The following is a 27,216-nucleotide window of genomic DNA, read 5'->3' on the forward strand; positions in this document are numbered from 1 at the left end:
TCAATTTAACATTCAATCTTACGTAGCGCACCATCTTACAGTTGCATTCGCTGTGTACCTTTACCAATAGGGTGGTTAAAACGCATTAATCATGTTAGGTTCAGAATCAAGGTAACCAGACCTTTGGAATTAAAAATCAATTCACGACTGAAGTCATTTGAAGTCTAAAAGTTAATAGGATCAGTTGAGCTCTGCATTACGAATTCAGCATACTCCACGCCCCCTCCCACCCTCACTCCAACTTCCACCTCAGACATTTCTTTGTGTTCTGAGGAAGGGTCACTCAACCCGAAAAGCTAACTGTAATTTCTCTCCTCAGATGCTGCCATTTCTGTTTTTATTTCTGTCTCTCAATTATTTGTTATTTTATTATTTATATGCATCTTTCCCAGGTGCCGTTATAATTTGTGGGTCAATGGGTAAAGAAGACTTGGGAGAAATCATGAACATGCCGTCTATATTTATATGGCTAATCCAGTACAGTTTCTGATCAATGGTAACCCCTAGGATCTTGTAGGTGGGAGAGTCAGTGATGTTAGTGTAATTGAATGTCAAAGGAAGATGGTTAGGTTCTCTTAATGCAGATGACCTGGCATCTGTGTGGTGTGAATATTTCTTATCGCTTATCAGCCAAAGCCTGGGTATTGTCCAGATACTGTTGAATTTGAGCATGGACTGCTTTAGTATCTAAGGAGGTGCAGGTGGTGCTGAACGTTGTGCAACTATGGGCAAACATCCCCACTTCTGCCCTTATAAAGGAGGGAAGATCAGTGATGAAGCAGCGGGAGATGGCTGGGCCTAGGACCAATGCTGCCCTAGTATTTTTTTCACTGTGAAATTTAGTGTTTTGGTACATTCAACGTGCATAGAACCTCCCAGCAGCTTGGATGGGATCAGGGGTTAGCACTGCTGCCTCACAGCGTAAGGGACTCCGGTTCGATTCCAGCCTCTGGTGACTGTCTGAGGGGAGTTTGCACATTCTCCCTGTGTCTGCGTGGGTTTCCTCCCACAATCCAAAGATGTGCAGGTCAGGTGAATTGACTAAATTGTCCATAGTGTTCAAGGATGTATGGGTTTTGGTGCATTAGTGAGGGGTAAAGGTAGAGTAATAGGTTAGGGAAATGGGTCTGGGTAGGTTACTTTTTGGAGGGTCAGTGTGGACTTGTTGGGCAAAATGGCCTGTTTCCACATTGGGGATTCTATGAATACCCTGAGAAAGACCTTAAGAGAAGCCCAGGAGCTGAGTTGACTGACTTCCCATAACCACCATCCTCTTCCCATGTGCTAGGTAATGATATCAAACAGTGGAGAGATTACCCCCCCGATTCCCATTAATTCCACTTTTTCTGCTAAGCAGTTGGCTTACTGAAAAGACAGTGGAAAATTATATTTTTATGAGACATAATTCATTATCCAATATTAAAAATGGAAGTACCTTTATTTTAAAGTGCAGTTAAGTTTGAAATAATTCTAAAAAAACGATACTTCATTGTGTTCCTTTGTAAGCATGTCAGCTTCTTCCCAGCGGATTGATTTGACTGCATTGTCCTGTGTTGATCTTATGCATCCTTCACAGATCAACTGCACCCAGCCCATGATATCCATCATCTAAACCCAGTTTTAGGTTTTAGACGACCAGTCCAGGTATCCAAAGCTGTTCCAAGTGTGCTCTGTGCTGAGATAGCTGTCCTGTTCTGCCCTGGGAGTGTAGACACAATTTTGAGTGACATCGTCCATGGATACCCAGTTCAGCATCTGGCAGAACTGTGTTGTTCCATTCCAATTATGGCCAAGTCTGGGGTCTGTGGGATACCTCACATCTCCCAGCATCTCGAAGCAGCAGCAGCCACCTTCACAATTTTGAGTATTTCCCAGCTATGGCAGGCCCTCCTGTCCTTCTTTGGCATTTTGCTGTTTCTGTTGCGGACTGTTTCCTGCATTTCATCATCAATTTTGATGGCATTAGGCAAGAACTTTTGAAAGCTGATTGGAGGCAGATGTTCGCAGGTAAAGTGATGGCTGGAAAATGGAAAGTCTTCAGAAATGAGATAGCAAGGATCCAGAGAGAGTATATTCCTGTTAGGGTGAAAGGAAAGGCCGGTAGGTATGGGGAATGCTGGATGACTAAAGAAATTGAGGTAAAAGTAATGACTGCAGATGCTGGAAACCAGATTCTGGATTAGTGGTGCTGGAAGAGCACAGCAGGTCAGGCAGCATCCGAGGAGCAGTGAAATCGACGTTTCGGGCAAAAGCCCTTCATCAGGAATAAAGGCAGTGAGCCTGAAGGGTGGAGAGATAAGCTAGAGGAGGGCACAGGTTTTACAGTTCCTGCGGTGGCAGGGAAGATGCCAGGATGGGAGGGTGGGTTGTTGCAGGGGGGCATGGACCTGACCAGGTGGTTGCGGAGAGAACGGTCTTTGTGGAAGGTGGAAAGGGGTGGGGAGGGAAATATATCCCTGGTGGTGGGGTCTGTTTGGAGGTGGCGGAAATGTCGGCGGATGATTGGGTTTATGCGAATGTTGGGAGGGTGGAAGGTGAGCACCAGGGACGTTCTGTCCTTGTTACGGTCGGTGGGGTGGGGTCTGAGGGCGGAGGTGCGGGATGTGGACAAGATGCATTGGAGGGCATCTTTAACCACGTGGGAAGGGAAATTGCAGTCTCTAAAGAAGAAGGCCATCTGGTGTGTTCTGTGGTGGAACTGGTCCTCCTGGGAGCAGATACGGCGGAGGCGGAGAAATTGGGAATACAGGATGGCATTTTTGCAAGAGGTAGGGTGGGAAGAGGTGTAATCCAGGTAGCTGTGGGAGTCGGTGGGTTTGTAAAAAATGTCAGTGTCAAGTCGGTCGTCATTAATGGAGATGGAGAGGTCCAGGAAGGGGAGGGAGGTGTCAGAGATGGTCCAGGTAAATTTAAGGTCAGGGTGGAATGTGTTGGTGAAGTTGATGAATTGCTCAACCTCGTCGCGGGAGCATGAGGTGGTGCCAATGCAGTCATCAATGTTGCGGAGGAAGAGGTGGGGAGTGGTGCCGGTGTAATTACAGAAGATCGACTGTTCTACGTAGCCAACAAAGAGACAGGCATAGCTGGGGCCCATACGTGTGCCCATGGCTACCCCTTTGGTCTGGAGGAAGTGGGAGGATTCGAAGGAGAAATTGTTAAGGGTGAGGACCAGTTCGGCCAAACGAACGAGAGTGTCGATGGAAGGTACTGTTGACGTCTGGAGAGGAAAAAACGGAGGGCTTGGAGGCCCTGGTCATGGTGGATGGAGGTGTAGAGGGATTGGATATCCATGGTGAAGATGAGGCGTTGGGGGCCGAGGAAACGGAAGTCTTGGAGGAGGTGGAGGGCGTGGGTGGTGTCTCGAACGTATGTGGGGAGTTCCTGCACTAGGGGGGATAGGACAGTGTCAAGGTAGGTAGAGATGAGTTCAGTGGGGCAGGAGCATGCTGAGACAATGGGTCGGCCAGGGTGGTCGTGTTTGTGAATCTTGAGAAGGAGGTAGAACCGGGCAGTGCGGGGTTCCTGGACGATGAGGTTGGAAGCTGTGGGTGGGAGATCTCCTGAGGTGATGAGGTTCTGTATGGTCTGGGAGATGATGGTTTGGTGATGGGGGGGTGGAGTCATGGTCGAGGGGGCGGTAGGAAGAGGTGTGCTCGAGTTGGCGTTTGGCTTCAGCGGTGTAGAGGTCAGTGCACCAGACTACCACTGGGCCCTCTTTATCTGCTGGCTTGATGGTGAGATTAGATTTTTTTTAGATTACTTACAGTGTGGAAACAGGCCCTTCGGCCCAACAAGTCCACACCGCCCCGCCGAAGCGCAACCCACCTATACCCCTACATCTACCCCTTACCTAACACTACGGGCAATTTAGCATGGCCAATTCACCTGACCTGCACATCTTTGGACTGTGGGAGGAAACTGGAGCACCCGGAGGAAACCCACGCAGACACGGGGAGAATGTGCAAATTCCACACAGAGAGTCGCCTGAAGTTGGGATTGGAGCAGAGGGATTGGAGGGCTGCACGTCCCCTGCTCCTGCCCCACTGAACTCATCTCTACCTACCTCGACACTGTCCTATCCCCCTTAGTCCAGGAACTCCCTACATACATTTGAGAAATCACCCACGCCCTCCACCTCCTCCAAGACTTCCATTTCCCCGGCCTCCAACGCCTCATCTTCACCATGGATATCCAATCCCTCTACACCTCCATCCGCCATGACCAGGACACTGACATTTTTTACAAACCCACCAACTCCCACAGTTAACCGTAACAAGGACAGAACGCCCCTGGTGCTCACCTTCCACCCTACCAACCTTCGCATAAACCCAATCATCCGCCAACATTTCCGCCACCTCCAAAAAGACCCCACCACCAGGGATATATTTCCCTCCCCACCCCTTTCCGCCTTCCGCAAGGACCGTTCCCTCTGTGACTACCTGGTCAGGTCCATGCCCCCCTACAACAATCCACCCTCCCATCCTGGCACCTTTCCCTGCCACCGCAGGTACTGCAAAACCTGAGCCCACACCTCCTCCCTCACCTCTATCCAAGGCCCTAAAGGAGCCTTCCACATCCATCAAAGTTTTACCTGCACATCCACTAATATCATTTATTGTATCCGTTGCTCCTGATGCGGTCTCCTCTACACTGGGGAGACTGGACGCCTCCTAGCAGAGCGCTTTAGGGAACATCTCCGGGACACCCGTACCATTCAACCACACTGCCCTGTGGCCCAACATTTCAACTCCCCCTCCCACTCTGCCGAGGACATGGAGGTCCTGGGCCTCCTTCACCACCAGACGCCTGGAGGAAGAATGCCTCACCTTCTGCCTCAGAACACTTCAACCCCAGGGCATCAATGTGGACTTCAACAGTTTCCTCATTTCCCCTTCCCCCCACCTCACCCTAGTTCCAAACTTCCAGCTCAGCACTATCCCCATGACTTGTCCTACCTGCCTATCTTCTTTTCCACTTATCCACTCCACCCTCCCCCCACCCCCGACCTATCACCTTCATCCCCTCCCCCACTCACCTATTGTACTCTATGCTACTTTCTCCCCACCCCCACCCTCCTCTAGCTTATCTCTCCACGCTTCAGGCTCTCTGCCTTTATTCCTGATGAAGGGCTTTTGCCCGAAACATCGATTTTACTGCTCCTTGGATGCTGCCTGAACTGCTGTGCTCTTCCAGCACCACTAATCCAGAAAAAGAAATTGAGGGTTTGGTTAAGAAAAAGAAGGAAGCATATGTCAGGTATAGACAGGATAGATCGAGTGAATCCTTAGAAGAGTATAAAGAAAGTATGGGTATACTTAAGAGGGAAATCAGGAGGGCAACACGGGGACATGAGATAGATTTGGCAAATAAAATTAAGGAGAATCCAAAGGGTTTTTACAAATATATTAAAGACAAAAGGGTAAGTAGGGAAAGAATAGGGACCCTCAAAGATCAGCAAGGCCACCTTTGTGTGGAGCCACAGAAAATGAGGGAGATACTAAATGAATATTTTGCATCAGTGTTTACTGTGGAAAAGGATATGGAAGATATAGACTGTAGAGAAATAGATGGTGACATCTTGCAAAATGTCCAGATTACAGGGGAGGAAGTGCTGGATGTATCGAAATGGTTGAAGGTGGATAAATCCCCAGGACCTGATCAGGTGTACCCGAGAACTCTGTGGGAAGCTAGAGAAGTGATTGCTGGGCCTCTTGCTGACATATTGTATCATCGATAGTCACAGGTGAGGTGCTGGAAGACTGGAGGTTGGCTAACGTGGTGCCACTGTTTAAGAAGGGCAGTAAAGACAAGCCAGGGAACAATAGACCGGTGAGCCTGACCTCGGTGGTAGGCAAGTTGTTGGAGGGAATCCTGAGGGACAGGATGTACATGTATTTGGAAAGGCAAGGACTGATTCGGGATAGTCAACATGGCTTTGTGCATGGGAAATCATGTCTCACAAACTTGATTGAGTTTTTTGAAGAAGTAACAAAGAAGATTGATGAGGACAGAGCAGTAGATGTGATCTTTATGGACTTCAGTAAGGCATTTGACAAGGTTCCCCATGGGAGACTGATTAGCAAGGTTAGATCTCATGGAATATAAGGGAGAACTAGCCATTTGGATACAGAACTAGCTCAAAGGTAGAAGACAGAGGATGGTGGTGGAGGGTTGTTTTTTAGACTGGAGGCCTGTGACCAGTGGAGTGCCACAAGGATCGGTGATGGGTCCACTGCTTTTTGTCATTTACATAAATGATTTGGATGTGAGCATAAGAGGTACAGTTAGTAAGTTTGCAGATGACACCAAAATTGGAGGTGTAGTGGACAGCGAAGAGGGTTACCTCAGATTACAACAGGATCTGGACCAGATGGGCAAATGGGCTGAGAAGTGGCAAATGGAGTTTAATTCAGATAAATGCGAGGTGCTGCATTTTGGGAAAGCAAATCTTAGCAGGACTTATACACTTAATGGTAAGGTCCTAGGGAGTGTTGCTGAACAAAGAGACCTTGGAGTGCAGGTTCATAGCTCCTTGAAAGTGGAGTTGCAGGAAGATAGGATAGTGAAGAATGCATTTGGTATGCTTTCCTTTATTGGTCAGAGTATTGAGTACAGGAGTTGGGAGGTCATGTTGTGGCTGTACAGGACATTGGTTAGGCCACTGTTGGAATATTGCGTGCAATTCTGGTCTCCTTCCTATCGGAAAGATGTTGTGAAACTAGAAAAAGTTCAGCAAAGATTTACAAGGATGTTGCCAGGGTTGGAGGATTTGAGCTATAGGGAGAGGCTGAACAGGCTGGTTCTGTTTTTCCTGGAGCGTCGGAGGCTGAGGGGTGACCTTATACAGGTTTATAAAATCATGAGGGGCATGGATAGGATAAATAGGCAAAGTCTCTTCCCTCGGGTCGGGGAGTCCAGAACTAGAGGGCATAGGTTTAGGGTGAGAGTGGAAAGATATAAAAGAGACTTACAGGGCAACTTTTTCACACAGAGGATGGTATGTATATGGAATGAGCTGCCAGAGGATGTGGTGGAGGCTGGTACAATTGTAACGTTTAAGAGGCATTTGGATGGGTATATGAATAGGAAGGGTTTGGAGGGATATGGGCCGGGTGCTGGCAGGTGGGACTAGATTGGGTTGGGATATCTGGTTGGCATGGACGGGTTGGACTTTTGAAGTCTCAGGAAAAACAGAAAGCAATCAGACAGGGACCATAAGAAATAGATAAGGTTCATAGTTCCTTGAAAGTGGAGTTGCAGCTAGACAGGGTGGTGAAAAAAAGCATTTGATGTTAGGTTAGATTCTCTACAGTGTGGAAACAGGCCCATCAGCCCAACAAGTCCACACCCACCCCTTCGAAGAGAAGCCCACCCTATATTTACCCCTGACTAATGCACCTATCACGATGGGCAATTTAGCATGGCCAATTCAACTGACCTGCACACCTCTGGATTATGGGAGGAAACCTGTGCACCTAGAGGAAACCCACACAGACATGGGGAGAATATGCAAACTCCACAGAGACAGGCAGGAATCAAACCCAGAACCCTGGTGCTGTGAGGCAGTAGTGCTAATTATCAAGCCACCGTGCTGCCCAAATGCTTGCCTTCATTGGTCAGTGCATTGAGTGTAGGAGTTGGGAGGTCATGTTACGACTGTACGGGACAACGGTGAGGCCACTTTTGGAATACAGTGTTCAGTTCTGGTCTCCCCGCTATAGGAATGGTGTAATTAAACTTGAACGGGTTCAGGATAGATTTGCAAGGAATGTTGCCAGGGTTGAGCGGGTGAGGCTGATTATTTTCAGGGTTATTTTCCCCCAAAGTGTCAGAGGCTGAGGAGGGAACTTATAAGGTTTATATAATCATAAGGGCATTAATCGGCTGAATAGTCAAGGTCTATTTTTTCCCAGGGTAAAGGAGTCCAAACTACTGGCCATGGGTTTAAGATGAGAGGGGAAAAATTTAAAAGGACTTTTTCCTGCAGAGGGTGGTATGTGTATGGAATAAGCTGCCAGAGGAAGTGGTGGGGTCTGGTATAATTACAACATTTAGGAGGCATCTAGGATAGGTACATGAATGGGAAGGATATGGGCTAAATACTGGCAAATTGGACTAGATTAATTTAGGATATCTAGTCAGCATGGACGAGTTGGACCAAAGGGTCTGTTTCCAGACTGTACATCTCCATGGAGAAAGTGAGGACTGCAGATGCTGGAGATCAGAGTTGAAAATGTGTTGCTGGAAAAGCGCAGCAGGTCAGGCAGCATCCAAGGAACAGGAGAGTCGACGTTTCGGGCATCAGCCCTTCCTGAAGAAGGGCTGATGCCCGAAACGTCGACTCTCCTGCTCCTTGGATGCTGCCTGACCTGCTGCGCTTTTCCAGCGACACATTTTCAACTCTGTACATCTCCATGATCAGATAATAAACTCAGAGAAACCCAGCAGGTCTGGCACAATCCACGGAGGGGGGGAAAAAAAACAGAGTTAATGTTTCACATCAGTTAAACCATTGTCAAAAATAGAAAGCTTAGGTGTAACGGGTTTTATTTGAGCAGGAGGCAGAAAAAATGAGAAGGGTGGAAAAACAGAAGGGTGGAAAGCAGAGGAATTGAATAACAAAAGGCATATTAGCACATGGAGGCAGCAGAGTGGTTTGTGAATAGATACCTTGCAAAAGAATGGCTAATCATTGCATTGACTGGACAGCAATCTGTACCAGGGAGCTGCAATGTATGATAACGGAGCCTTTCCTGCATGGAATACATGAATTTCGGACAAGACAACAATTTAACTGAACCTCATTTTAGCAGAGCTTCACAAATACAGAACACAGTATTGTATATTCACCCAAATTAAAGCACAGTGACCATACCATTTCTCCCTGCTATTCAAGATAACTCTTGATTACTGGTGTTTGGGATCTCAGTGCCATTATCTGGTAATTTCCCACTCCGAATCTGTTTAATTTAATGAATTATAACTTTAAAAGGTCAGCATTGTGCACAGTAATTAATAGTGCACATTTCCTCCTTCTTGGTGAAATGATATGTTTAAATTGTGTTAAGTTGCAAAATCCAACTCTGCAGCAGAGCAGAGTGTTTTATGTAACTTTGTGATTTTGGGTGCCTCTGGTGTTCAGAACTAAGCTCTTTTCACATACCACAAGAGAAGGCCATTTAGAAGTTGTACACGTGGTGATTCTCTCACCACCACCCCCCTCCCCCAGCCCAATGGGAGGCAAGTAAATAGACTTGATAGGCTGAATGGTCTCCATTTCATAATTTTCTTAAAATTCTGTCTCTTAAGAACCAAAGCCCAGTGTGTGGTTTGCTCTGAAGTCAGTGGGATGTTCTGGTCTGGTTAATGTGGCTGCCATCTCCTATTCATTATAAAGTTGGTGCAACCCTATAAAAACAGTCTCCATCAGAGGACTAACCGTGCTCCTTAGAGGTGATTCTGGCCACAGCAAGGAGCATTTGTGTCACAGACTGTAAATCTTTCTGCGAATCCTTCCACTGGCTCACACTATCTCAAAAGATGATCGACTAAACTGGAAGAGGCTAATGTAAATTAACCCCTATTGTTCCTGTAATGTAGCGCTGGGAGCTGGCTACATCTTGTCAGACCAGTAATCTGTGAATATTATCATGGAAATTGGGAGCTAATAGCAGATACATTTCTGATGTATCAAAGGTCTAATTGTGCCCATGATAAATGTCTTTTTGAGCAGTGATTTTTTTTTGCGTATTACAATACTCTGTGTAACAAACAGGATGTAGTGCTGTGGTTGCTTTATCAGGCAAGTTCTTGGTGAAGTGCAAACCTTGATCTTTGACTTGCGTGCAGAGATCGCTTTGGAGTGGGTTAAAGCAAGTCAAACTGTCTCTCCCATGTGTTTTGAACCAGAAGTGCGGGGTGGCAGGGTGTCTCAGTGGTTAAAACTGCTGCCTCACAGTGCCAGGGACCTGGGTTCGATTCTAGCCTTGTGTGAACTTTGTATATTGTCTCCATGGGTTTCCTCTGGGTGCTCAGTCCAAAGATGTGCAGGTTAGGGTGGATTGGCCATGCTAAACTGCCCATAGTGTCCAGGGTTGTGTGGGTTGGCCACAGTGAAGGCGAAAGTGAGGACTGCAGATACTGGAGATCAGAGTCAAGAGTGTGGTGCTGGAAAAGCACAGCAGGTCAGGCAGCATCCGAGGAGCAGGAAAATCGATGTTTCGGCCATAGTAAAGGCAGAGTTATTAGGATGGGGGGGGGGGGTTGCGGAGGGGGATTGGTTTGGGTGGGATACTCTCTGGAGGATTGATGTGGACTGCTTTGCACTGTATGATTCTATATATGACCTTGCTGTTCTCCACACTGAACTGCATCTGCCACCTATGCACCCAGTCTATCAAATTGTTAATATCTTTTTTTTTGAAGTTCTGCACTTCCTTGATTGCAGTTTACAATTCTCACCTGAACAAGTGTCATCTGCAACCTTTGAAATTATCCCCTATTTACCAAGATCAGGAAAAGCAAGAACCCAATGCACTATCGATCCCTGGGGAACTCCATTGCAAACCTTCTGCAGCCCCAAAAAAAACACCTATTCACCATTGCTCTCTGTTCACTACCTCTCTCTTAGCTAATTTTGTATCCATACTGCTTCTGCCCTTTTTTTATTCCATGGCCTTGGTTGGGTCCGGTGTCGATAGTGGAGAGAGATGGCGGCGCAAGTATCGCCAATAGTGAGCTGGCTCAGGATTGATGAACTCTCTCCCTTTATCCCTTAAATAGTTAGGTACCTGGAGCTAAGTTAAGGTCAAGCTGGGAGGAAGCTCATGGGAGTTGCTTCACACTGCCATCTTGTGGCCAAAGCCTGTAACTACAGTGTAATTGGTCAGAACGAAAATGAACATGTGCTGAGAGTTGACCTCAACACCAAAAACTGTGAAAATGTTGGTTGTTGTGGCAGGATCCATATTTTAATGAGGATTGTTCTGAGGAAACATTGGGTCTGATTTCTCTCCACAGGCACTGAGCTTATCCAGCCGTTTCTGTTTCTGTTTCCGATTTTATTTTTCTCTCTTAATTAAAGTTCTGATTTATTCTTCTTCACAGGAAGCCTATAGATCAGAACAAAAGGAGCAAGCTGATCCGCTGCAAGTTAAAACAGCAAACGATGCAAAGCTGGGTACCAAATAACTGTTTTCACCAGGCTTTTGACAATCAGAATGAGCTCATGGCATCATCTCGACTATCGCACCAGACTGTTTGGAGATCTGGGTATGCCAATAATGGATCATCCTCATCTAATCACCAGTCTTGGAAGGTCTGTGGCGGACCTAACTATTTTGCAAATGAATTGGCAGCAAGCAACTCAAATGAAGACACCAGCAAACTTGCCTCTTCTTCAGCTGAACTATCATCACCTTTCAGTGACACCACATTCTATCGTTCGCCTATGCTGACTACGTTAATTGGGGGTTCCCAAACTAAAAGTCGATTCCAACCTGCCTATGCACAGTGCCTGCCAACTGAGAGCCAATCGAGTTATTTGCAAGATCAATCAATGTGGTCAGACCCAGCCCCTGTTCGAACTCCGTTAGAGTTTGTCCCTTCTCAGAGAGGGCCAGTGTGCTGGAACCAAAAGACTCATGCAACCATCAAGAATTTCCCATCATCCCCAAGCCCTGCTTCTGCTGGTGTACAGCCTGGAACTCCAAGCTCGCTCACCTCTTGGGCGACACCACCTCTCCTAAACCACAAGAGGTGGCCTCTTTCAGAGCAACTTCCTGGGCAGTCAGACAGTAGGGTGGTATTTGCGTCTCAGCCCACGGAGAATTGTTGGAATAACTGCCCAAGTGCCAAGTATCAGCAGGCTCCTGGATCTTTCATGCATATTGCAAATCAACAGGCTTCCAATGGAAGGTATTGTGATTCGGGCCCATTTCATAACGTGCGTACTAAAGTTTGCAAAGCGCCCATGGACAGACGTATGTTTGCGATAAGCCAGCAGGGAAAGGGAATGCAGGCACTGAGTAGGGACAATATCTCAGCTCTAGAGTCATCAACTGGAAAGCACTTTATGAACCATGGACATGAAGCAACACTTGGCCATACTCATAGCATGACGTCAAGTGGAGATGGACCTTGTACTCGGATTCCTGGTCAAGATTGTTGGCAGGGCACTTCTGACCTGCCAACAGATCCTCATTTCAACAGTTTTAGTCACAGAACGTCTCAAAATCAACAGATAGATTCTGAATTTGCATCCCGGGCACAACACCTGTCCAGTGTGTATTCTCAAAAGAATTCCCAGCCTTCCCGGAAGAGGAGGAGTTATGACGTGCTAAGGTTTCTTGAAGAACTTACATTTGGAGAGTTGAAGGCCTTGCTTTTTGCGTTTGAGGTTATGGATAGAAGGAAAAGAATAGCATGCGCGAATTTACGGGCAGGTCAAATGAATGTGTCACCCCAGCAAAATCCTGCAATAGTGCAATCCTGTCCGATCGCCGCACAGAACACAAACTCTGCTAGTTATGTAAATGGCAGGAATCTGAGCAGCAGTTCATCATTGAAATATCAGTGTACGCAAAACAGAAATGTGGGTGGCCATTCTCTTTTTCCCGAACAAAGTGAGCAACAGGTTTTATCTCCCCATGTGCTAAAACACTACCAATGCCACTCATCGATCGAACAAATCAGCTCATCTCTGCAAGGCTTTGAAGAGAAAAGCTCTATTTGTCTAGATAGTACAGGGAATTTGTATCCCCACACTCACCGTGGGGCTATAGGTGTTGAGCGTAACATGCAAGATTACTCATTTAACTGTTTAAAGAGTCCCAAGCCTTTCGGTTATGGGTCTGTCAATCCCAATTATTTTGGACCAAACCAACAAGATGGACCACACAAACATTCATTTCAGTCACTGGACACCTCCAGTGCATCAAACATGAATCAAACCAACCCTCCAATAAATACTTCTCAGCGTGACGAGCAACGTCGAAAAGACATCAAAGCCTTGTATGATATGTTGCGAACTTCTTATGGAAATAAAATCAATGGAAATTCGAAACGTCAAAAGCTGGAAGATTCTGCAAAGCATGTTCAACCAGCTTCTGAATTGGGTCAAATTAACATCAATGCTGTACAGTCAGCTTGTGACAACCAGTCTTCCCAGAGGGCTGATCACCAGGATATTTGGGATGCGAGTGCAGATTTATTGCTAAATTCGCAGAACGCTGCAGCAGCACGACAATTTACGCATGATGAATCTCCCCCACTTGTTAAATGGAATGCATCGAGCCCTGTCACTCACCTTCATTCAAGAGTTCAACGCAGCCAAAGTGCAGACGCTTCCTCTTCACCTGAGACCTTTGACAACAAGAAAGCTGCACTTCTCCTCACACAATCCGCAGACAAAACTGAGGGGCCACTGATATCACCTCCACATGCGACCTCAGTGGATCAAGAGAAGCCTGCATCCGTCCTGAGTGCCATGAGGTCTCCGACGACAACACCCGCCGACACACTGCACTGGCCGAGATGTTCAAGCCAAGGATCCGGCAGCCTGCCCCCTGCGGACAAAGCATGCGACCCATTGTCTCCCCATTGTGCAAGGGCGGAGCCTATCATGGAGAGCCACCTCAGCAATGCAACTTCAAAAAGCTTCCAAGGGAACTTGACTCTAGCAGTGAGAGCTGAAGAATTCAGCAGAGTGCAAGAGGCTGCCTCTCGTGTGGGTGTCCACGTCTCAAATGCAACCTCAAGTGGTCAAAAGGGTGATGCTTCAGTTCCACCTTCGGAGGGTTTTCCAGAACAACTCATTGCCTTGCCTATTGAATCATCTAAGCTGTTCAGTGCTCCATCAAACTTAGTTGATCAGGCAGGGCTCCCGTGTAAAGCCAGCAATGAGGTATCTGCAGGAATCCAGACAGTAAATGGATTTCCATCCTCTGATATCTACACGACAAATGGTAACAAGGTAAGTAACACATCCCCAGAAAAGGTGGTTGAGGAACTCCACTCAATACCAAATTCTGAGAGTGTTTTGACAAAAGAATCAGATACCTTAGAATTCATTTTACGTTCTTTAGGTATCATTCCAGAAGACAATGAAGGATCGAGTGTGGCAATTCTAACTACTTCGTCTCCTGATGTAACCAGTCCAGAACAGAACACAGCTCCCTCTTTGTCAATTGATCCATCTGGTCCAGAAGTAAAACAGAAGCGAGACTTAACTCTACCGTCGTTTAATACAGCAGCATGGAATAATAAGGAGCAAGTGTTTGCCACACTTGGTCTCGGCTCTACAGGGCCCATACAAACCAGAGGCTCCTCAGACATTCCTTTCAGTCCTGGAAAAAGACAGCAGACTGCAGAGGTTAACACTCCTTTTCAGGAATACCAAAGCACCTCTGCAGTCAGTAAACAAAATCCTGCAGACCTAAACCACTCGAGCTCCGTTTATCAAACAAACCAGCAAGCGAGGAATGTTCAAAGTCCGGTGGTGACCAAGGTTCAGAGGACGGAAGAGGACAAATTGCAGGAAACTGAGCTGCCCGATGTGGTGCCCTGCTCAGTTGGCGGCTCAGTTCCAATGAGCTTTGGGGACCCTCAGGAAGTCAATGAAAAATTCGCCCATAATCTCACTTGTGCCCCAACAGCACGTCACCCACATGCAGATGTTGTGCTCAAGTTAGAACATGGTGTTGCAAGCAGCAAAGGGAGTAATCCTTCGATGAGTCTCCACACTGCATGCAAGTTAAACCAGTCCCCCTCTTCGGTTTCACATGCTTCAGCTCTGGATGGACCCCCGTTGATTGCGCAGGTTGAACAGATGCAGGCAACTCTATCTCTGTCTGCTGCGGGCAGTGATGGTCTGCTATCCTCACCCTGCAGCACACCTTATGTGCCATCGGCGCGTTCGACACCGTTAATAAATCCAGTTGCCGATCCATGTTCTGTGGGCTTAGTTCAAAACTGCAGACCTGCATCGAGGAGTGAGGCAGAGGGTTCATCTCTTCAGCAAGTTCCAGCCATACCTGCACGCTTAAGCAGCAATACATCTGATCAAAGTGTAGTGAGGATCAAGCACCATGTGACCGATGGACCTTTTGTTCTGTGTAGAGGATTGAGGAAGCAGCCAGGCATTAAGAAGGGGATCACTGGGAGTGTGGGGACTTTGTTTTCAATGGCCTGGGGCTGCCAGGGAAGTCCAATACCAGGCAGCGAAGAAAGTTCTGAACAGCCAGGGCTCTTCCCTCAGGCCAGGAATGTCAAGAGCTCGGCAGGAGCTGAAAGTTCACCAGTCTGTGTGTCAAGCAGTATGGATAGCTATCACCCTCTGTCTGTGGTACGCAGTGTTCTAGCCTCAAGATTCACACTGAAATGTCAAAGGCCAGTTCGGGGAATCCATGCTCTCCCTCCGAGTAGCAACGGGGAAGTAATGGCTGTTGGGCAGACATCGCATGGAGGTGGCTCCCTGCTCCGAAAAGAAGGCTGTGGAACAGTGGCCGTCTCAAATGATGCTGACACAGATTTGCTATCAGGGATCAGGATCAGTTTTGTATTCTCACTCTCCAAGTACTGGGAGCACTGGAAAATCATCAATGGCGTGCATCTCGCTTCTGACTCGTTGGTAACAACAGGCCGTGAGCTTGTGCAATCCGTTGGCAAGGCGAGCAATTTCTCCACGACGCAAGGAGAACATGACCCACGTGAGGTGAATGGACCAATCCGGGCTGGAACTAGAGCTGGCTCAAGTCTAGATGAGGGCAGACAGAGAGACTTCATTACTGACTCCCCTCCCAGTCAGAATAATGTGCCTTTTGTAAGTGATCCTTTTGTCCAAGTGGCCAATACAAAAACCTTCAGCACAGTGGCTGATCATTCCGATAATGTTTACCAATTTGAGGTAAAATTGAACCAAAACCCTGGGAGTGTTAAGCATGCGAGGAAAACTAACACAGTAGTTTCTGCAGAACTCTCCAAGTTGCCGGCTGGAAGTGGGTGTTATAATGAAAATCCCGCTGAGGTAAATGATACCTCAAGTGGACAAGGTGAAACAGCAGCTGCCCTCTGTTGTTTCAATTCCAAAGACCTGATGACACAGAACTTTTTCGGCAAAAATGAATTCCCAAATGTGGCTGAGTTGGAAACCACCACCGAGTCCATTTTCCGTTTCTGGTGTCCTTCAGGGGACGGCTTTGAACAGCACCATGAGGAGAAGGAGAAAGGATTTGATTTTAAGTCTAGTGTTGAATGGCTCCACAGTGGACTCAACCTGTACACTGTAGCGAGTCCTGCAGAGTCGATTAGTAGCGTGCACACATGGAATGCACACTGTCTCCATCTTGGGTTCACTGCAACAGTTGACAGGGGGCAACATCATAAAGAAAGATCTCAGCCAAGAAAATTAAGTAACTGGTGCAGTACCACAGACGATATTGTGTTTGAGGAAAGTGAATCTGAGCTGTTAGAGAGTATATTGAGGTCCCACCCCCTGCTGACTGATGAAGGCAGCAATGGTAGCTGGGCTGATGTCGCTTCACATAATACAGCGCTCGAAACCTACAGGCCAAACGCTTGCCTCAAAAATAGCAGTAGCCAAATAACTCAACGATATGGGGGCAAACAGTTTGAGGCTGACAACACAAAGATGACCCTACCATCTCTGAGAATGGGGAGCAAATGCATGAGTAGCAATGATTGGTGTACAGTCCTAAATCAGGATGCACCATACCCTGAAGATTCAGCACAACTTTTCAATGGGCAAGCAAGTTGGAGGAAATCTGAGCCTAGCGCGGCCGACTGCACCGAAATAGAAATGAAAGGAGTGGGTCACCAAAAATGCAAAACCGTTCGCTCTGAGCTACCGAATACATTATCAACAGCTTTAACCCACAGTCCAGCATCTAAAGTGGTCAATGAAACTTCTGAAATGACAAGCCTGGGAGCTGATTGGAAAGCCTTTTGGGACGGCGGCAGTAGTGATGTAGACGTCGCACGTGAAGAAATGGAGACCTTCGCAACAGACTGTTCTTCAATCTCAGCCGAGTCTCAGCTGTCTCTCTGCAGAGTTGGCAGCAGCCCGCAGCAGTAATCACTGTGGATCAAAAACTCACCGTGTTTGGCTGCACAGAATGGTACGTGAAAATATAACCTGTAAATGCTTCCGGGAGTCTCCTAGAGAACTTCCTGTCTGCTATTTCAACATCACAAGCTCTAGCAGCAACTAATGGAGATTCTAGTTATTTTAAATTGCTGTTTTTGCACCAAGAAATTTGCAATTGGTGGGGGGGGGGGGAGAGCTTCAGCACTTTGATTGAACCAGATCTGCATATAGTGAAAAGCACAAAGTGACAAAGTAGAACTGAAATGAGTCCTTCAGCTTGATTTTCACTGACTGTGTTAACATTGTCTCTGATCTCATGAAGCAGAGATCTTTCAGTGAATGTAGTATTGTGGGTAAATTACCACAAGCAACCCGTAATCTGGCTACTTATTCAGGAATTTCACAGTCAAGTGCTGAAACAATGATTTAAACTTTATTGCATGCAGCAACCAAAATAAGAGCCCTCAAGTAAGCAAGTTAAGCCTCACAACCCAATTTAACTATTATCCAATTAATGGTGTAAATTCGCTGTAATTCCCACTGACAGTGTATATCTCTCTGGATGTGTCCAGGGTTCAATCCTTGTGCAGTGTTCTCTAGACTTCTGCCCCCATGAATCCTAGAGTTCAGTTCCTGTACAGTTTTTCATCCTGCAAGTTTGTGGTGTGATGACATTATTGATGGTCCTTTAGACTATTTCTTTCAAAGTAGTGCCAGTCTGCAGCTTGCCTTCTTATCAGGAGCAGCTTCCTTTGTTCCTTGTTACATTTGGTGTTGACTGTCTGTTTAAAGACACAACTTTCCCATCATTAACTCCTTAAGTTTTGCAAGGCAACTGTTTGTCCTTGTGGCGTAGGGCAGCCATTTAACAAGGAGTTGTTAAAATAGTTTTCTTTATATAGCTTTGTCTCCTCCTTTTCTCGGGCACAGCTAATTGCTTTCAATTCCTGGATAAGTTTGTTCTTCCCCTTTAGTAGCTTATCCCGAACAGGGTTATCACTACGTCTTTCAGTCTATGAGCAGTTATTAAAGTTGTGAAGTTTGCACTAGCATAGTATATTTATAAGCCAGCCTGCATTAATTAACTGTGCTGCTGGAGTTTGATATTCTTATAATTACAATTATTAGAATTCACCTTTTAGAAGATGGAACACTACAGCACAGTACAGTACAGGCCCTTCAGCCCACAATGTTGTGCCGATTATTTATCTTAATCTAAGATCAACCTAACCTACACACCCCTCAATTTACTGTCATCCATGTACCTATCCAAGAGTCACTTAAATATCCCTAATGTGTCTGACTCTACTACCACTGCAGGCAGTGCATTCCACGCACCCACCACTCTCTGGATAAAGAACCTGCCTCTGATATTTCCCCTAAACCTTCCTCCAATCACCTTCAAATTATGATGCAGCTATTTCTCCCCTGGGGAAAAGTCTCTGGCTATCTACTCTATCTATGCCTCTTATTACCTTGTACACCTCTATCAAGTCACCTCTCTTCCTTCTCTTTAATGTGAAAAGCCTGAGCTCACTCAACCTTTCTTCATACGACATGCCCTCTAGTCCAGGCAGCATTCTGGTAAATCTCCTCTGCACCCTCTTTAAAGCACCTACATCCCTCCTATAACAAGGCGAACAGAACTGGATACAATATTCCAAGTGTGGTCTAACCAGGGTTTTATATTGCTGCAGCAAAATCTCACGGCTCTTAAACTCAATCCCCCTGTTAATGAAAACCTAAACACGAAACACCTTCTTAATAACCCTATCAACTTTGAGGGATATATGTATGTGGACCCCAAGATCCCACTGTTCCTTCACACTACCAAGAATCCTGTCTTTAACCCTATATTCAGCATTCAAATTCAACCTTCCAAAATGAATTACTTCGCATTTAGCCAGGTTGAATTCCATCAGCCACTTCTCAGCCCAGGTCTGCATCCTGTCAATGTCTTGTTGTAGCCTGCAACAGCCCTCAACACTATCTACAACACCACCGACCTTTGTGTCATCAGCAAAATTACCAACCCACCCTTCCACGTCTTCATCCAAGTCATTTATAAAAACTACAAAGAGAAGAGGCCCAAGAACAGATTCCTGCAGGACACTACTAGTCACTGACCTTCAGGCAGAATACTTTCCATTCATTACCACTTTCAGCCAGCTAACTCTGTATCCAGACAGCCACATTTCCCTGTATCCCATACCTCCTCACTTTCTGAATGAGCCTACCGTGGGGAACCTTATCAAATGCCTTATTGAAATCTATATACACCATATCTACTGGTCAACCTTCATCAACTTGTCTTGTCTCATCCTCCAAAGAACTCAATAAGGTTTGTGAGGCATGACCTGCCCCTTACAAAGCCGTGCTGACTATCTTTAATCAAATTGTTTTTCCAAATAACCATAAATCTTATCTCTCAGAATCCTTTCCAATACCTTGCTTACTACAGATGTAAGACTGACTGACTGGTCTGTAATTCCCTATTCCTTTTCTTGAACTGAGGAACAACATTTGCTTCCCCACCTCCCCTCCCATTCCACCCCCCCCCCCCCCCCCACCCCCAAAATCATCCGGTACTACTCGTGGAGAGTCAAGATGCAAAGATCATCACCAGAGGTGCAGCAACCTCATTCCTCACTTCCTGTAGTAACCTTGGATACATCTGGTCCGGCCCTGGGGATGCTTCCCTGAATTTCTAGCACATCCAGTTCCTTAATATCAATCTGTACAAGCCTATTAATTTGGTCCATGGTGTTCTCACTATCAACAAGGTACCTCTGTCTAGTGAATACTAGTGTCATTAAAGGCCTCCCTTACCTCTTCAGACTCCAGGCACAAGTTCCCTCCACTATCCCTGATCAACCCTACCCTTTCTCTGGTCGTCGTGTTATTCCTCACGTAAGTGTAGAATGCCTTTGGGTTTTCCCTAATCCTTGCCGCCAAGGCTTTTCCATGCCCTCTCCTAGCTCTCCTTCGTCCATTTTTGAGTTCTTTCCTAGCTACCCTGTATTCCTCTAAAGTTGTGCCAGATCCTAGCTTCCTTCTTCCTCTTGACGAGAAGCTCCTCTTCTCTTGTCATCCAAGGCTCCTTCGCCTTACCATTCCTCACCTGTCTCAGAGGGACAAAGTTATCCAACACTCTCAACAAGTGCTCCGTAAATAGCCTCCACATTTCTGTTGTGCATTTCCCACAGAACAATTGTTCCCAATTTATACTCCACAGCTCCTGTCTGATAGTAATATAATTTTATCTCCCCCAATTAAATACCTTACCAGACTGTCTGTTCCTATCCCTTACCTTGGCAAATTAGCAAGTTGTACAGGCACTAGTTAATTGTATGAAACATCATGAATCCCACGTGTGTGTGTGTGTTTGAAATATATGTAAAGTTATCAAAGCATCAGCCTGAAGGAGTGAAGAAAAGAAGATTGATCCATATTGCCCTTCTACATCATCATATCTTCATAATGGAAAATCATATATTAAGTTTTGTCCAATTAACCCTGTTAGTTTGCCCCCTACGTTAGTGATTATTCTTTATGCCTGTATGATTAGTCCCAAACAGGAGATTCAGACCTTTGGGGTTTAGCATTAAGTCCAAGAATCTACAATAATCTAATAAACCTTGAATGAATAAATAAATAAATGCCAATGAGGTACTCAAAAGAAAAGGCATTTTCAGGGAGATTCTTTATGACCAGCTATTGCCACAGTAAAATACCCAATTCTGAGAAAAAGACTTCTTTCCTCACCCTATGGCAGAATTTGCAAGTTACAAAGTTTAGCTGGTCCCACTTTGCCTCCTGTTAGTTTGCCAATCCTGGATTTGGGATAAATAGGTCCATTTTATTTAAACCAGCAAACTGAGGGTTCAGAAAAGATTTACAAGGATGTTGCCAGGGTTGGAGGATTTGATCTGCAGGGAGATGTTGAATAGGCCGGGGCTATTTTCCCTGAAGCGTTGGAGGCTGAGGGGTGACTTTATAGAGGCTTATAAAATCATGAGGGGCATGGATAGAGTGAATAGACAAAGTAGTTTCCCTGGGGTGGGAGGAGTCCAGAACTACAGGGCATAGGATTAGGGTGAGAGGGGAAAGATATAAAATGGAGCTAAGGGGTAACTTTTTCACATAGAGGGTGGTGCATGTATGGAATGAGCTGCCAGAGGAATTGGTGGAGGCTCGTACATTTTGCAGCATTTAAAAGGCATCTGGATGGGGACATGAATAGGAAGGGTTGGGAGGGATATGGGCCAAGTACTAGTAAATCGGATTAGATTAGGTTAGGATATCTGGTCGGCATTGACAGGTTGGACCGAAGGGTCTGTTTCCATGTTGTACATCTCTGACTCTATGACTTATGAAGCTGTAACTACTGAAATCAGAGCTGAGGCCTCTGTTATTTACAATCAATATTAATAGACTTAGATAAAATAATGGGGTTTATTGTCGCCAAATTTGCTGCTGTCGCAAGCATAAGTACAGGCCGACCTCTGTATCCACGGGTCCAGTTACCGCAGTTTCGGTTACCTGCGGTTTACCACAGCCCAAACATATTACATGGAACATTCCAGAACCTGGGGCAAAGGAGCTGCCGGGGAGGAAAGTTACCCATTTAACTGGTTTCAGGCATCCGTGATAGGTCTTGGAACGTATCCCCCGCAGATACGTGGCGACTACTGTACAGAAGCAAGTTGTAAGGAGGACGTAGCCTGTAAAGGGAAATACATTAGTGGAATGACTGGGCAAAAAATTGCCAGGTGAAATTAATTTTTATTTATACATGGGATGGGGAGCAGGAGCTAATATGGCATTTAATGCCCATTCTTAGTTGTATATGAGAACGTGATGGTGAGCTGCACTGAACTGTACAATTAAAGAGCATTTTGACCCAGGGACAGGGCAGGGGGTGATGATATTTCTCCAGTGAAGAGGATGAGTGGCTTGAGTGTTGCCATGTATCTATTGCCCTTGTCCATTGGGCATTGAGGGGTGGGTTTGGAAGGTGCTCTTGAAGGAAGTGTAATATGGGATAAGAACAAAGTACAGCTGCAACTCAGCAGGACTGGCAACATCTTTTAAAATACAATGTGAGGCTGCTTACATTGGTAAGGAAAACAAAATATTACTAAAATACAGACTACAGATTGGGACAGTACAGAGGGATCTATGTAAATTAATTGCAAGCATGCACCAGTACAGTAAGTAATTGGGAATGCAAGTGGAACTTCGGCTTTTATTGTAAGGTTGGAGTATAAATGTAAGAAATATCATGCTGCAAAGATACAGAACATTGGTGAAACCACATCTAGGTAACTGAGTACAGTTTTGGGGCTCAGTATTTAGAAAGGGACAAATATTTCTAATCAAACCTGCTCAGTGACATTATTACAAACCTCTGGAGCAGGCAGGACTTGAACCGGGCTCTCCTGAGGAGGCACACTGCCACTGCCCCACGAAAGCCCTTCAGGGGGCAATATGCATTGCATCTGAAGCAGCTCAGTGACGGTCCACTCGGCAGATTCCTGAAAGGAAAGGCTTCGCTTGTTTATATCAATTGAAAATTAGGAAAATTGAGGCTGAACACATTAAAATGTAGGATTCAGATAGGGTTTGATGGAGTGGAGGCCGAGACGATGTTTGCTTCATGGGAGAGTCTAGAATTGGGGCACGGAGTGTCCAGAAATGTGTACAATAGTCCAGTTGTGGCCTCATCAGTGTGTTATACCATTATATCCTTTTTAAAAATTCTATACCTCTGCCTTCCAGGAGAGCATTCCATATGCCTAGTACTGGTAACTTTAGGGACTTTTGCTCTTGCACACCAAGGTCCCTCACTTCATCTCCCCATCTCAGTGCATTCCTGTTTATTATGTAGTTCTTTTTCCTGTTTGACTTCACACTTGACACAGAATTCCACCGGCCACATTCCTGCCCACTGCACCATCCCAGCTGTATCATTTGAGCTAACAACTGTCCTGCACACTATCCACTACATGGCCAATTTATGTGTTGCCTGCAAATTTCTCAATTGTCCTCCCCCCACCCCTCCCCTTCAAGTCCAAATGTTAATGTGTAAAACAAACAGCAGAGGTCCCAACACTGAGCCCTGCGGTATCCCACTTGAAACAGTTTTCCACTCACGAGGTCAGCCATTAATCTTGTGTTTCCTGTTACTAAGCCAAATTTAGATCCAACTTGACACATCACCTTGTATCCCGTGGGCTTTTACTTTTGCGACCAGGATCTCTCCAGTCACCTAATTGGCAACCAGAAAACCTTTTGAGTCGCTGACAGGAATTTCTCCAGTTGCCTGGCTCCCAACCTCTGCAGTCACAGATCATTAATATACATCAGAAAAAGGAGGAACCGCACTGAGTTCCTTCCTCGAATCACCATCGACCACAGTTTCCTGTTTCTCAGCCAGCTTCATTTTCATACTGCCCCAGTTCTACTCCATGGGATTTCACTTCAATGACTCAATACTTTTGTCACAGTGTTGCTTATTTGGTTTTGAGCAGAGAAACGTCAGCCCTTCCATCGTGTCTCAATTTGGAAGGATGTGCATCTTTTTTTATCTGGACCCTAATCCGACAGTACAAAGTTCACTCTTAATACCACTAAGTTTAAATATCATAAAGCTCTGCAATCATAAAGAGCTTGCATTTCTGTAGCGCCTTTCCTGACCTCAACACATCCCAAAGTGCTTTCCAGCTAATTGGAAACTTTTTAATTGTGGTCATGCCTGTAGTGTGGGCAATATGTCCACAGCAAGTTTCCAATAAACAGCAGGAAGGCAATGAAAAAGAGCTCTTGTTTCAGTGACCTTAGTTGAGAAATAAATAATGGCCAAAATACTCATCAGATCCCTTGTGGACAGATCAAAAAGGACAGCATTTCCAACAATGCACACTTTATACTATGCTGGAGTGTGGAGATTTTGTATTTCAGTCTATGGGTATTTGGCAACTGGCGTACAGAATTGAGCCTTGCTATTACTGTCCAGTTTGATCTGGGCAGTCTTGGTAGGGTATTAAGGGTGGTTTGTTGTTTAACCATTGATAACTAAACAAGAGCAGCACTTAACATTGGAAATATTACTACCATGCTCACCTAGTTAGATCCCACCACAACCTTCTGTGAAATTGGTCCTGTGCAGCCAGCGCAAAGTGCTGCAGGCAAAACAAACAATGTTCAGGGTTTGCAGGAGCAATGGTTTGTGTTGATATAACATCTTTGACACAGTAAGATATTCTCACACCATTTAGCAATGCCTTAAGCAATGCATCAAGGTGACAGATCAAGTACCTTGTTCCTGTCTTGCCATTTTTTTTTGTTTGGAGTTATTCCTTGGTGTGTGGCTGTATCTAACAATGCCAGCATTGATTACCTATTCCTTCTTCTCCTGTGAGACCAATTAAAGAGTCTGCTACGTTGCTGTGGATCTGGAACCACAGACAAGGCAGACCAAGTAAAGATGGCGCCTCTGTGTATGGTCTTCCCCCTGAAGTGGCTATACTCTCTCTACATCTGTCCTCTCAGGTTCAAGACTTTAAAGGGAAAATAAACCCACACTGTACAATCCTCTCTGATAGCTAAAATGTGTGTTTCTGATCAATGTAGTATCATTCTTTTTATCTTTTATGTATCTTTTTATTTATATCAGTTTACTGCACCTTCTACAGTGTGTTAAATCCTTTTTTGGTAGTCAGAGGGAGACCAAACTGAAGTCCTGCATAAAATGGATATAGCGTCCCTGATTTTCAATTCTATCCTTTAAGCCTTAATAATCTACTGAGAATAAATGAGGACTGCAGATGCTGGAGATCAGAGTTGAGATTGTGGTGCTGGAAAGAATCATTCCTGATGAAGAGCTTATGCTCAAAACATCGATTCTCCTGCTTCTCGAATGCTACCTGACCAGCTGTGCTTTTCCAGCACCACACTCGCGACCCTTAGTTAGCTGCATTAGCACTTGGAGTGATTTGGATATCTGTACCCTGGAATCCTTTTCATCCTCAACTTCACTCAGATGAGCGTACAAGCTCACACATTTCTACATTGACATTTAATTGGTCTATATAAAAACATCAAACACAGAGGGTTGACGAAGAAATTCCAAAGCTTTTATGCCTGTTCATGTGAAAGTATGTTTGCCATTGATGGAATGATTAAATCCTTGAATTTGCAAGAAGTTGGAATTTAAGGAGCACAGAAATCTTAAGAAGGTTGTGGATTGGGTGGTCACACAGAATGAGATATTAGTAAACACACAACAGACTTGAGTTTAGAAAGGGATCAAGTTTGTCTGCAAATTGTGCATGTACACTGCTCATTGCACGTAACAATCTTCTTCCATTTGTTCTCATTAGTTACAGGACACTGAGGAAATGGCGAGAAAGCCCAGTCGCTACATCCACAAATCAGACCCGTGGATGTGATGTGGCAAGGTGCCTGTGAACTCTGCAGCAGAAGTCAATAGAGGAGACAACTACCTCCAGCTGATGCCCGAAAGTTTGAATGCGTTTACCATCTTTTTGCTACCACACTCACTCTTGAGTACCCTCAATGTTCCGCTCACTTTCAAAGAAATCTCAGAGTGCCTTGAGTGTGCAAAGTGAGAATCTGTGCAATCCCAGAAAACACCACCATTATGTTTTCCACTGGCGAGAGGAAATTATCGTACTGCACGGGAATCGATGGTGAGCTGAGAGGATTTCATCTCAGAGGACTTTGTCTGCCATTTTATCAGAGATAGTGCGAGTTAGCACTGGGACAAGCCTACCCACTAAACACATAGGGACATTCGTGTATATTACAGATCGATAAACAAAATTGTGTTATTGTAAAGATAATTATTAATCAATGCTTGGCTGAAATAAAAACAGTCTTCGTTATGTACTTCTGTCGTGAAATAATGATCTGAATATGAGCAAACCTAGTTTTGTTAAACCGACTACAAGCATACAAAGATGAAGCACAGCAGTTTAAAATGATGGGATATTTTGGGAAGTACTGATATGAAATTGGTGTGATTCTGGGTTGAAAGAGACAGTTTGAGGGTTAATGGATTGTGACAAGAGCTTCACCACATAAAGGTAGTTCCCATTTACCTGAAAATTTCAATTTCAGTTTTGAAAATGAATACAATGCAGCAAATAAATAGAGATGTCCACGCCACAGATTATTATTCTAAAATAAAATGCTGTGAATTTTTGTTTGCTTTTGAGATGAGCAGTTAGGAACTGGACGTGTTGAAGGCAGGCTCAAGTGTGGCTTTCAAAAAGGGATTTGATGAGAGTTAAGGGAAAATGTATATGGCGAGAGAGCGATGGTGGGGATCTTGCAGAGAACCGCCAAGGACCTTAATGGACAAACTGTCTTCTACTTACAATTGTTCTCTTTTTTTGTGGCACGTTGTTGGCAAGATTATAATCAGTAACCTGCTTGTCCAGTTTAATTTCAGGTGTTATCAGAACCATTTGGCCCAAAAGCTCAGCTTAATGTGGCACATGACAGAAAGGATCAAGAATGGGAGGGCAGGGATTTAAAATAATTGACAAATGTGTTGTGAGAAGAAAGTTTTTCATGCAATCAGTGAGTGAGATCTGGAATGCAATGCCCGAGAGTGTGACAGAGGAACATTGACATCTGAAGGTTCTGCTTGAGATTTAGACGCTCAGTTCAAGCTATCAATAGTCTGCTTGTCAAAAACTCAGTGTTGAAGGAATCGCCATCTTCTCCAGTTAAACATTGGGGAAAGCAAAGCTGGTGTCTTCAGTCCCTGTCTCCTACTCTATATCAAGCAGCTCCATGGCTGGAGAAATCAGATCTTACAAACCCAAGGTGGGCTTGTGCCCGAGTTAAGTGCAAATAAATCTTAGGGCTTCCTACAGCACGATGGCTCAGTGGTTAGCCCTGCTGCCTCACAGCGCCAGGAAACTGGGTTCAATTCCAACCTTGGGTGACTGCCTGTGTGGAATTTGCACATTCTCCCCGTGTCTGAGTTTGTTTCCTCCGGGTGTTCCGGAGATGTGCAAGTTAGGTGGATTGGCCATGCTAAATTGTTCGTGGTGTTCAGGGATGTGTAGGTTAGGTGC

At 45.4% G+C, this 27,216-nt stretch overlaps 1 protein-coding gene across 1 annotated transcript; it reads left to right on the forward strand.

The window, feature by feature from the left end:
* Positions 1-5,722: 5,722 nt before the first annotated feature.
* Positions 5,723-26,017, forward strand: LOC140458227 (uncharacterized). Its single transcript, XM_072552504.1, has 3 exons — positions 5,723-5,743; positions 11,107-17,135; positions 25,489-26,017. Exon 2 carries the CDS (start codon positions 11,168-11,170, stop codon positions 17,090-17,092), a length of 5,925 nt encoding a protein of 1,974 aa, XP_072408605.1. The 5' UTR covers positions 5,723-5,743; positions 11,107-11,167; the 3' UTR covers positions 17,093-17,135; positions 25,489-26,017.
* The last annotated feature ends 1,199 nt before the right edge of the window (positions 26,018-27,216 follow it).

Source organism: Chiloscyllium punctatum, chromosome 32 (assembly GCF_047496795.1).
Source record: "Chiloscyllium punctatum isolate Juve2018m chromosome 32, sChiPun1.3, whole genome shotgun sequence".
NCBI classification, from domain to species: domain Eukaryota; kingdom Metazoa; phylum Chordata; class Chondrichthyes; order Orectolobiformes; family Hemiscylliidae; genus Chiloscyllium; species Chiloscyllium punctatum.